Source organism: Desarmillaria tabescens (assembly GCF_030435595.1).
Source record: "Desarmillaria tabescens strain CCBAS 213 chromosome Unknown EV420scaffold_1, whole genome shotgun sequence".
In the NCBI taxonomy this organism is placed as follows: Eukaryota; Fungi; Basidiomycota; class Agaricomycetes; order Agaricales; family Physalacriaceae; genus Desarmillaria; species Desarmillaria tabescens.
In genome coordinates, this window is record NW_026848300.1 from 3018879 (window position 1) to 3030127 (window position 11249).

At 48.9% G+C, this 11249-nt stretch overlaps 4 protein-coding genes across 4 annotated transcripts; 3 read left to right on the forward strand and 1 right to left on the reverse strand.

Moving 5' to 3' along the window:
- Positions 1–554: 554 nt before the first annotated feature.
- On the forward strand, positions 555–1276 carry EV420DRAFT_1634518 (POXA3b laccase small subunit; the record flags this gene model as incomplete). Its single annotated transcript, XM_060476326.1, has 4 exons — positions 555–711; positions 766–943; positions 997–1143; positions 1207–1276. 4 exons carry the CDS (start codon positions 555–557, stop codon positions 1274–1276), a joined length of 552 nt encoding a protein of 183 aa, XP_060339882.1.
- Positions 1277–1435: 159 nt separating this feature from the next.
- EV420DRAFT_1498356 (uncharacterized protein) lies at positions 1436–2715 on the reverse strand. Its single transcript, XM_060470957.1, has 4 exons — positions 2479–2715; positions 2192–2424; positions 2059–2143; positions 1436–2006 (listed from the first exon to the last, which is right to left on the reverse strand). Exons 1-4 carry the CDS (start codon positions 2534–2536, stop codon positions 1606–1608), a joined length of 777 nt encoding a protein of 258 aa, XP_060339883.1. The 5' UTR covers positions 2537–2715; the 3' UTR covers positions 1436–1605.
- A 1457-nt stretch (positions 2716–4172) lies between these two features.
- EV420DRAFT_1498361 (uncharacterized protein) lies at positions 4173–6760 on the forward strand. Its single transcript, XM_060470958.1, has 7 exons — positions 4173–4271; positions 4360–4437; positions 4519–4746; positions 4794–5082; positions 5131–5238; positions 5385–5968; positions 6023–6760. Exons 3-7 carry the CDS (start codon positions 4526–4528, stop codon positions 6477–6479), a joined length of 1659 nt encoding a protein of 552 aa, XP_060339884.1. The 5' UTR covers positions 4173–4271; positions 4360–4437; positions 4519–4525; the 3' UTR covers positions 6480–6760.
- Positions 6761–7117: 357 nt separating this feature from the next.
- EV420DRAFT_89416 (uncharacterized protein) lies at positions 7118–8510 on the forward strand. Its single transcript, XM_060483908.1, has 4 exons — positions 7118–7358; positions 7418–7427; positions 7491–7558; positions 7613–8510. Exons 1-4 carry the CDS (start codon positions 7277–7279, stop codon positions 8470–8472), a joined length of 1020 nt encoding a protein of 339 aa, XP_060339885.1. The 5' UTR covers positions 7118–7276; the 3' UTR covers positions 8473–8510.
- The last annotated feature ends 2739 nt before the right edge of the window (positions 8511–11249 follow it).

The window sequence follows — 11249 nt, forward strand, 5'->3', positions numbered from 1 at the left end:
GATTTTTTCTGAGAGAATCACACGGCTCCGAAATGCGGGAAAATACCATATGTTCACACCCTGCCGAGGTACTTGGTGCGGGGAAACGAAATGAATGTAAATTCGTGCTCTAAGACTCTGCCTTACGCCAAGTCTGTCCAACGAATCGCCTTTCCTCATGCACGATGGGGCCGTGCACCATGAGTAGCAAAGAAAACCGAGTAAGCGGGTTGAGCACAAGACCTACTCAATACCAAAACAAAAGAGGCAGCCCAAAAGCAAAACGGAACCCGGGCTTGTCATCGTTCTCATTCTCATGAACGCTGAGTGCGAACTTCCCAAACCAAGCCCTACCGACTCCCATACCGGTTATCGACCACCCGCGTTCCAGGGACACCCTGCCCAAACCCAGTATCCCATCGACACGAGCGCGGGCACGCCAAAACCGCTCTTCGCAAATTTAAGCTGGCCTGGAAAACCGCTCGCTTGGACGTTCCCATCTGCGTGAAATTATCCTTAAATCCTCAATGAAAAGGCTCCAGAGGTAAGGAAAAAGGTCTCACTCGCTCATCATTATGTTCTTTGCGTCCCTCCTCACTCTCCTCGTCGCATCCACCGCTCTGGCGTCCCCTCTCGAGAGTCGCCAGGCTAACACCACCAACACCAACGCTGGCATCAACCAAGCTGTTGATGCTCTCGACCAGAGCATCCACATCAACATTCCCAACATCAGTAAGAGCCAATACCTCCCTAGATGTGCATTGTAACTGATTCGAAATATTTCAGTAACCCTCCAAGCCTCGCACCAAGCCAACGATAGCACCATCGGGGAACAGATCGACGACCTCACCACCGTCTTCAGGGTTGCAGCGCAGGACCTGAGCAACATCCCCGTCAGTGCGGGCTCTACCACCGTCAGCCCTACGAACGATGACATCAGTATCACTTTCGCGACCATTCTGTCGTACGTCCAGCTTTGGTTCCGATGCCTAGGCATTTACTCATCTCAACATACAGACTCGTCGCGTCGGGCTTGTCGGGCCTGACAGCTGAGGTAGTGCCGGCCATGCTGTCAATGTTCCAGGACCTCGATCCTCAGGTCGCTGCAGCCACTACGGCATTGAATACGACACTCCCAAACTCAGTTAAACTTGTTCATACCATGTAAGTACTGCTGCATTATGACAATGGCAGGGGAGAACTCACCGGGTCCGATTTATCATTCAGGATGCTGGATGCACGACAGTTCTTCATCGCAGAAGGTTTCAACCTGACGATAGCCGCTCTTGGGTTCTAATGTCTTGACACGTTGAATTCGTATGAGTAGCAGCATGGTGCCTTTGGATTCAGTACTTGATTGACAGAATGTGATGTTGATTTGACACTGTTATTAATGCGAATACAAAAGAATCTGTTCGAGACGCTGTATATCCATCAGGCCTCCTCCTTATACCATGGCCAGAAAACCGGAACAGATCTAGCCGAGATGAATTAGACACGGAATCCACGGGGTAGAGGGCAAGACCTACCTCTTGTACTCTTTCCACTGAGGGTCGTCTCCCCAGCGCTTTTCAGCTTGGCGTTCAAGTGGCGGAACACCCGAAAGCTGATTCAATTCAGCGCTTATCAGGCCCAGAACACTGCAGGTACACGTACCTTTCGAAGGAGGAAGTACGTCATCGCCGGACTGAGCCCAGCCAAGAGAACTGTACCACTGGGGAAATATGGGGTACGTAGTGCCGAGGAGGATAACGCCCAGATGCCCGTCCAGATACCGAGTTCGCCGAGATAGTTGGGATGTCTGCTGACGCTCCATAAACCGTGTGTGATGAATTTTTCATCGTGTTGCTTGGTATTCTTGTTGTGTCGCCAGGAAGACTTTTGATAGTCTGCTATCACTTCGAAGAGGAAGGAACCGGCAATGAGACCAAGCGCGACGTAGTCGCGCATCCGTAGCGCTGGGTGAAGATTTGACGGAAGGATGTTGCACAGATAGACGGGGAGCCCGGTGAGAAAGACCCAAGAGGCTATGTGTAATACATTTGGTTATGCTTTGAGGTGAGAAAGAAGCAACCACACCTTGACCGAACCAGTAGCAACTGAATACTGCTGGCTTGCGCTTGATTTCGTTGAATCGAGAATCCCCGCCGGCTTTGATCGCCCTCTGACACAAAGTTAGCAGTCAGTGAGGGAAACAGAGGTAAAATCTCACAGAAACTAAGAAGATGCCCATTCGTGACGCCCATATTCCAACGGCAGCGCTCAAGATTATCTGTCGAGGGGCAAACGATGCCAAGCGTGGTAGTTGAGTCGGCAGACCATCCCAGAATTTGGCCTTCAGTGCCGGATAATACAGTGATAGGTAGGTCGTAGAGAGAAATCCGAGTGAACCCCCCAAGTCAAAATATGTTTCGTTCTGCTGCGGGACGAAGACCAGGGCGAACACTAGGGAATGATTAAGTGCTTGACGCCTAAATGGAACAAGAAAGATAAACGAACAAGTTTGCAATGCGTATGCACTAGCAAGCGAGGGAAGCAGACGAGAGAATACTGTCATGTTGGGACGGGAAGAGATAGAAGATATGATGTCCTTCCGTAGTATTTATGGGATCGTATCGGGCAATTGACGTCGTGTGACGACATTTCCTTCAGCATCGGAACGGCATTGAGACACGGGGTTATTACGAAAATGGCGGATTCAGGACGAGAATCGATGCAGGAAATTGATGTCCGAAGTTAATGGGAATTGCCGCGATTTCGAAGACTCAGAGTCGGAGTGTAAATACCGATTTCCTGTCACGTGCTCACGTGATCGCGTAACTTCAACGGTTGACGCACTTCGGTCTTCGGATTGAATATTATTTGAATTCCGAGCGGTAATTTCTGCGAGCTACGTATCTCAGACAATCTTTGATATGCCTGACGTAAATTAGTTGGCTCGGAGGCCACCTCTGGATCCCTTGCTGCCTTTCTAGCACAGTATTTTATGGTATGTCTTCCGCCAACGTCAGTGGACACATCCCCCCATGCTAAATTGCTTCTCAGGCGAGTACTACAGCCGCTTCATCCTACAGGAAGACATCCAGTGCCCCTGCAGAGAGCCTATGAAAACCCGAGATCATGTCATCCACGAATGCCCTTGATACGATGGACAACCGTGAAAGGCTACGCAAGGTTTCTATAGACATATACTTGCCAGACATCCTAGGGGGAAAAAAGAGAGCATAAAAGCCTTGGCATCATTCCTGGAGAAATCAGGTGCATTTACGAAGACCGGCAATCCTAAATGGCTGTCCATGCGACCTACATTGGATAAGGAAGAACTCATGTTGGAGCTGGAAGATTGGTTGAGAGATTATGACCTGGGGCGAGGGGTAGATCCTGGAGGTTGAAAAGCGGTAGAGGAAAGATAGCAATGCTGACGGACTCCGAGAACGCCAAAGGAACTCGCTCTATGCACACAAACCTGTGCCCCCTAGCCTAAGTTATGGTGGTGTCGACCCCCCTAGGCACCAATAACTCAACACACAAAGATACGAGAAAACTGTACCATTGAAGGACCGAAAATCCTTCCATATACCTACTGTAGCTGCTGGGGCTGGCCACGAGCAAGCGCCGCCGTGTCTCTGTACATAGATCACGGGTTGCGGCTTCGAAATATAGAGTCAAAAAAAAAGAGAAAACATCCCCCCACGCTAAAGAGGTGGCTTAATTGATCCGCAAAGTAGTACCATGAATCTCTGGTGGTTTCTGGTCAAGTGAAGTTTTGCACCTCGGCCTGTTAATGTGAAGAAAAACCATACGAAACAGCTTGACGTCTTTATCTATGATCATTAGAGTAACCCAGCAGGAAGCGACGCCACGCCGAGGGTATGAGGTAGGAAAGACGTCTGAGAAGTAAAATTGATGAAACAGCAGTCCCCACAGTTCGAAAAATGCGATATCAACGGAGGAAGGCAGTACAGGCCTTTGCAGAGTAAAAGACGGTGCAACCCTGGACTATCCTCCCGGTGGCGAAACGAACAAGGCCGTCAGAGTAACCCGAAACGGCGTTTCAACTGCTGGTACTTACAAGCATCCATGTGGATGTTCAAGCACGGCAGAGCTTGGCCGCTACTTGCCGAAAAAGAACTTGGTCGGAGATTGAATAATAAACTTGTCGGAAATTGGGGGAAGAGATATCTCACCCCCTACTCACCGTCGCTGGCAGCGAACTCGACGACATTCCCCTCTCCATATCGGAAAATTACTTGTATTTTCTCCTAATAATATTTTGAAAGGATTATTTGGAGGTGAGGAGGCAACGCATCCGATTCTGCAAAGGTCGGTTGTGCCATTTCTATTTTATTTTGTGGTATGTTTATCCTTATCGGCGTACAGGGAACGTCACACTCCGGTTTTGAATATCTGCTTTTTACTTTGACATCTAGCAGGAGGCGTCCAGATCGAGAATATACTGTTCGTCTATGATTTCGACTTTGTCCTTGCATGCGCTGAGGGGCGGCCACTGTGCCTTCCTTTGTTCCGTAATGCGAACAGTTAGTGTATGGATAATCCTCAGCATTACCAGCCCTTGTCCCACGCCCTGCGCCTCCCAGTAGGTGCCCAAGCACCCGCTACATATACACCAGCAAGTTATAATCCCAAGCCACGACATGACGACGACGACGACGAGGATGACGACGACGAGGTCGTAGCCCAGCAACTCAATCGGTCAGAGGAAACACAACAAAGCGGTACACCAAGCCCAGCAATGAAGACGGCGAGGTGAGCTTGTTCTGTCGATCCCGAAAGTCTACTACATGCTTTCACAGTGCGCCAACGCAGCAGCAGCAGGACGAACCAATCATACACCAATATGAACCAGAGCAAAAACGAAGACCGGGTCGGCCCCGTGGGTCAAAGAATCGACGGAATCGTTCCAGCCAACCGCCGAGCAAACCAGTAGCTCAGTATTCCCATCCACCTTTACACCCTACCGGTCCGGGAACAGCACCACCCCAACATCCGGATGTGAACGCTCAGAATCAGCAATACTATGAATTCCAATGGCGCGTCTTGAATCTATGTGCAGAGTTCTACAATGCCGCCGAAGAACTGGTGGTTCGTATAATTCTCCCTTTCAAAACCGTTTTCTGAGGGCGCTTACAGAAAGGCGCGAATCCATTGGTTGTTGCCCAATGCTATCATTCCGCACCAGGGAACAAGGTCGACCCCTTGGTCATGCTGAACGAGGCCAAACGTATTTGCGATACACTGGTATGTATTTCTCTATATAAGCCGGCACGAGAAGATGCCTCGAGTTTTTAGGCTGAAAGAACGGCACGAACCCTGCCTAACAGAACGGAAATCCTCTCGTGCTGGTGTAGCTGCCTTCAGTAACATCCGTTCTGATGATACCATAGCTAGCGAACCCATCTCGTCTCATAACGACACCACCACCACCCATGTATCCAGTCATACCGACCTTGTACCAGCCTCCTCAGCCCACTGTGCCTCCAGCTGGAGTAGCGAGCACGTCTAATGTCGCTCCGGCTGCCGTCATAAACCAACCCCAGTCATTTGTGGTGTCAATGAGCGCACCCCAATATCCTATGTATGCTCCGCCGCCTGGTCAATATCCTGCGGCTCCCTACTATCAATACCCGTCTTACGTGCCAGGTCCGCAATACTACGGCGCACCTCAGCCTCCGGCCCCGCCTCAACAGCAGCAGCAACAGCAGTCGCAGCAACAACCTCAGCAACAACCTCAGCAGCAACAACCTCAACAGCAGGCACCTCAGCAACAACCACCTCAGCAACAGGTGCCAGCAGTACCGACTCCTACAGTCTCAACAACGATGCCAGGAGTTGGAGGCAATCAAGGAGCATGGTCAGACGAAGAAACAGAACGACTGAAAGCTCTTGCTGAAGAGAGCAAGTCACAAAACAGTACAGGAGAACTGGAATGGGACTGGGTAGTAAACCGATTTGGAAATGATCGTACACGGTACGTGCACGTTCAACGTGTTTCTTGATACTTATTCACGCGATCCATCTCTAGCCATCAAATTCTCATCAAAGCTACTCAGCTTGGTCTAAAAGAGAGCAGTACACGAGCTGTGAATTCGCGGGGGGTAAAACGGCGCCGAGACACGGACGGTGAGACTGCGAGTCCGCCCGTTCCTGCTGAGACGACATCTCCTACGTCCGCCAACCCGGCTAATACGAACCCGTCACCGTCTGCCAGCCATGGACAGTCAACTCCCGTGGCATCGCCGTCGATGCAGAACCAGCCTAAGCCGTCTGCGTCCACCTCCAAAGTGTCATTGCCTTGGCCGATGCCTACCGTGGCAGTCAACACCCCTTCGCCTGTGGTGGCTACGTCGTCTCATGATCGTCCGTATTACCGCCCTCGGCCGACGGACACATCTTCCAAACCTCTTATGGGGCCCCCAGTGCAGCATCAGTATATGTACCAGCCCAATGGGAGCACGAGTTCGGTGATGAATGGCAAGTAGTCTTGGAATCACGGTCATGGTTTAGCTTTTATGTCCTAACGATTTTTCTCTTACTTCATTGCGGTTCCTACTTTGAACGCTCCTGGTATATATACCATCCCCCTTCCTGTTGTCTTTTTGTTAGTCTTGCATATGTAAGTTTGCCATGTATACACGTCCTGTACTACGTACAATACGTCGCCGCGATTAAAAGATTTCACCTTTGTAGCTTTCTCTTGGACTTTTTGTCGTCATTGTATGCTACCTGTATTTCTTAAATGCATGCTATTCATCTGCGGATCATTTCACAGTTTGCCGCCGGCATTGACTCGGCGTGGCAAGTGTAAATGGATTTCCTAAGAACCATTAACTCTTATTTCATGATTTCATGGGATTCATCTACATGGGCTGTATTCTCGGTTGCTTTCTTCTGGAATTTGGCGGTGATATCTAGCACTGGCTGGCATCATCTTTCTGGGCACTGCAATGATCAATTATGAACTAGATGAGGTTCATAGACGCCTCGTTCTCAAGGCAGACACTTGTATTCGCACAGTACCAGTACTGCACCGCCGCCATATCAGTCACGCCGTTAATTAAAGCGTCCGGGTCTTCCATCTGTATCGGAACTACAACTCCCCTGGATCCCCATCATCGAACTGTACCTCGAGGCTCGAACTAGTCCAGTGTGACGGGTCATCACTATCATACTTTTACTCCGGGAATGGATAATCACAGCATATAAATCAAGGAGAAGGAAGCGTTACTGATCAGCTGCAACCAATCACCTATGAAGGGGGGCATCTTTGGCTCTTCGCATGGGTTATAAAGGCCGTTGTCCTATCAGCGAAGCCTGCACTGCCTCTGGTTTCGGTCCCTTAAAGATGTTCATTGTACAAAGTAATGCTACCTAGTGCTGTGACCCGTCTGCCCATCAATCTTATCGTCTTGTCCCTCAGGCCCGCTCAGGTGAGCATATCCACATGTCATCCCATTGCATCTTCCAATTGACCGTCACTGGCATCTTTCTAGAACAGTTAATCGGTTATGGCTCACATACGGAAGCGTAGTCAAGACTCTAGTTCTTCAGGCAATGCGGAGTAAGTTTCTTTCTCAGTGTTTCCACGATGATAAATACGAGTGATTCTCATTATCATCAAGTGCACGTCCATCGACTCGTAAACTATCCTCATCGGGGTCAAAATCGTTTCTACGGCGCTTGTCCGACGCCTTTAGCTCATCTTCCGCTGAATCTTCCTCGGACGCTCCGTCCGCCCTCGCCCAGCAACGCAGAGAAGAAGCTCTTCGTGAAAGGGGGCTACTACCACCTCCGACGGCAGAGAATCCACTCGACTCTCCACCTTCCTTAGAATGGGACGCTACAGCGCTCTTTGAAGAAGTTCGTTTAGCGAGTAGCAAAGGGCCATCTCAGCAAGGTCTTACGGCTGCCGAAATTATCAAAAAGCAGTGGGAGCAAACCAAAAGCGAGGCTGGCCCGTCAATACTTCGCCAAAGCCGGTTCATCGAGCACATCCCTGCCAAAGACGACTCGCCACCTGGAATCCGTACCTCGTCCCCCGAGGTATCGATCCAAAGATCCAGCACCAGGCGACCATCGACTTCACTCTCCGTGTCTCCTAGGAAACCCCGGCCTCTTGGGCCTCGGAATCGTAGCGATACGAAGTCGTCGTCATCATCATCGTCGTCGTCGTCTTTCCCACCACCTCTGCCCAAGGGAGCAAGTCCCCCTGTAGCATTTGTCACTCGATCTGTACCCCCAACTCCAACTCATTCGACCTCTATATCCCAGCGGTCACGCAACAAGGGCTTACCTCCTATCGATGTCGACTGGGAGCGCCAGACTAACGATCCTGTCGCTGATCCGGTACCTCGTACAAGGAAACCGATTCAAGTGACTATACATAATCGTGCAAGCCTCGTCATTGAGGCTGGTCAGATAACGGATATCGAGAGTCGAAGGGTAACAGAGATGGCATTTTTGGATCCATTGTAAACAATTCACATTTTTATTCGCTGTATCAGTTCATTATGTTTCCTTTTTCTACTCAGGAATCTTTAGATCGAGAATTTAGACATTTAACGTGTAATAGGTGGAAGGAAAAGGATGTCCGAGCGTTCTAGCATACCACTTTGGTTTCGAGAATCGGCATATGATATGAAATACCACAAAGCTTTTCTTCGCTTTCACAGGTCTAAAACATCCGACGGTACTTGTATAGTGCGCCAAGCTTTTCTCGCATTCGATCCAGCCTAGATGGAACTCTAATGAATCGCGATCGTCGTTGTACCGTCCCGGCATAACCATCAGTATAATGCCGCTACCAAAGCTGATGATTATCTTGATCTTACTGCCTTGAGATAGGAGACAGTTTCTCCGCACTATGGCACTGAGTTCTACGACCCTGTGCGCGCGCACAACAATATTCCTTTCTTCCCGAAGCTAGTATGAATGTGTCCTTTCCTATGTGACAGATGGTGGATATCACTCTAATCACCCTTCCGTGATGTCTGTTGTATGTTTTATTGGTGCTGTGTAGACCTGCGCATACTGGATAGTCACCGTACAATAGCGCTCCCCATCCAAAGGCCAATGTACAGTACGCGTTCACTTTATATATTACATGCAAGTTCCATCGACAATTTCGACTTATTTCAATTTCACTATCCGTTTATACTTTCCCTCAAGAATCAAGATTCGCCGACTGCCATATCTGACTCCATTTTTTAGGATCCTCGATTCGGAAGCCCAGTAGCGTAGGTCATCACTACGATTTTTGCATATTAAATGATAAACCTACTATATCAGCTGCGCAGACAAACGCCGGGTTTTCAGTTATCTACATTCATTTCAGTAGGTTCTTCCATCAGGGCTAAGTGGTCGCGAGTAGATTCCAAGTATTAAGGCAACTAATCGTTTGTCATTTGTCCAACGCTCAACGACTAGTCATGGTTTATATGGCATTGCAGCAGCTCATGTACCTAGTGTTAGACAGCCCTAGTCGAGACTGGTGGAGAATTCGCCGAACTCAGGGGTGTGGTCGATTCTATTCTGCAGACCTTATTTTCGGTACCTTAACTGACGGAGAATGGGAAACTGGATTAGTTGTGAACACTTTGGAATATGCTACGACAATTCTGGTTGCTGGGGAGGGTCTGATCAGACCATGGCTTCTCAGAATTGTTTGGATGATGATGCTTATACTGGTTCTTAACACAAGCTTCTAGCTCTTCACCGGGTCAACACCCTCAATTCTATCAGGAATGCAAGTAGGATCAAGTTCTAGAACTTCCCCCTCCTTACACAGGTGATCATCACTGGCGGCGAAGGTAAGACGCCTCGTTCTGAATGCTTTACGAGATTCCCTGGTACGAGGATCATTGATGATCATTATCAATTCCTTCTGAAACTTTCAACGAACTGCAGGCGCTTATTCCATGGATGACACCGGTGTGAACATCAATATCTATGCACCGCAGAGTTGCAATGATTGCCACATACGATGTACACATATAACCTTCGTTGTTTCATCCGAGCGCTGATCGTGTTTTGTTTGAATAAAGTCCCCGGACTACATATGTTTTTTGTGCTTTTTGGTTTTGCGGTCTGTTTGATCTAAGATCACGGTGTCTGGGCTGGTACAGCGTGAGAAGAATGATACAAACATATGCATTTTGTAGGATGTCGCGTCTCAGGGAAAGACAATGCGTACAAGGCGAAACGAATTGACGAGAGATGAGATAAATCCTCGAATCAAAATCAGGAGGAGTATATCTCCAAGACTCCTTACATGCGGTTCCATGACTACGTTGCACCTTAAGCCTTGTCTTAACAGTCAGAGTGGCCGCCAGCAGTCATAGTGAACCTGTTTGATGACTCAACGCACAGTAAGCACAGAACCCATTATGATGACAAGCACCGACTGCGGAGGACAGGGAAGTAGAAGTACACCACGGCCCACGATGTCAAGCGGCCTTCTTATGAGGTTATCAAGCCTTAGTAGTGGTCCTGTCACAGTTAATCCTGGTTAATCAAGGGAAAACGCCAAAAAAGGGGAAGAATAACTACGGAGGACTCGTTCCGCAGAGCCTACGGTAGTCGTTCCGACCTTAATAGATGAAGGGTATATCTCCGAATGAAAGACTGTTATTATCATTCGTTCTCGTGCTTCCTTGAGACCGTATGCTACAGAGGTAACCGGGCTGTCATATAGCAAAGCGAGGCCGTTTTGCCCCCTTTGTCGAATATTGCGGTGAAGATGGGGTGAATGTCAGGCAGCTAGGATCATTCGCTTGTTGTCAAAGCTAGGAAAATGGCCGGTCTACAACCAATAATCAACATCTACGAAGAAAGTCAATCGTACCGAGTGCATCAAGAAGGGTGTTTATTAAATACCTTGACACGTCCTTTCCCAGCACCTGGCTCCATCTACACTCAGATTTCGCCTTGGAGATCCAACATTGTTAAAGGAATTGCGGAGATAGACATTGGTCTGTAGTCAAGGTCAGTAGTAAAAGGTTACTCAGATGAGTACGCGTGTTTCGCCACGCGTATTCGGTTTACGTAATAGCACGTGGACAAAACCTAAGCACCGCCTTGCGGACTCCGAAGTCGACGACGACGAACCTCGACCAACCCTAACGACCACGACATTTTGACAAGATTTTCCGTCGACGCTCAATTACTCGCCTCTTTTTACCTCATTATTGCTCAGATACGAGTTCTGTAGTGATGCTGAATCTGTGCTAACAAGTGCGTATCGGCTTAAATAT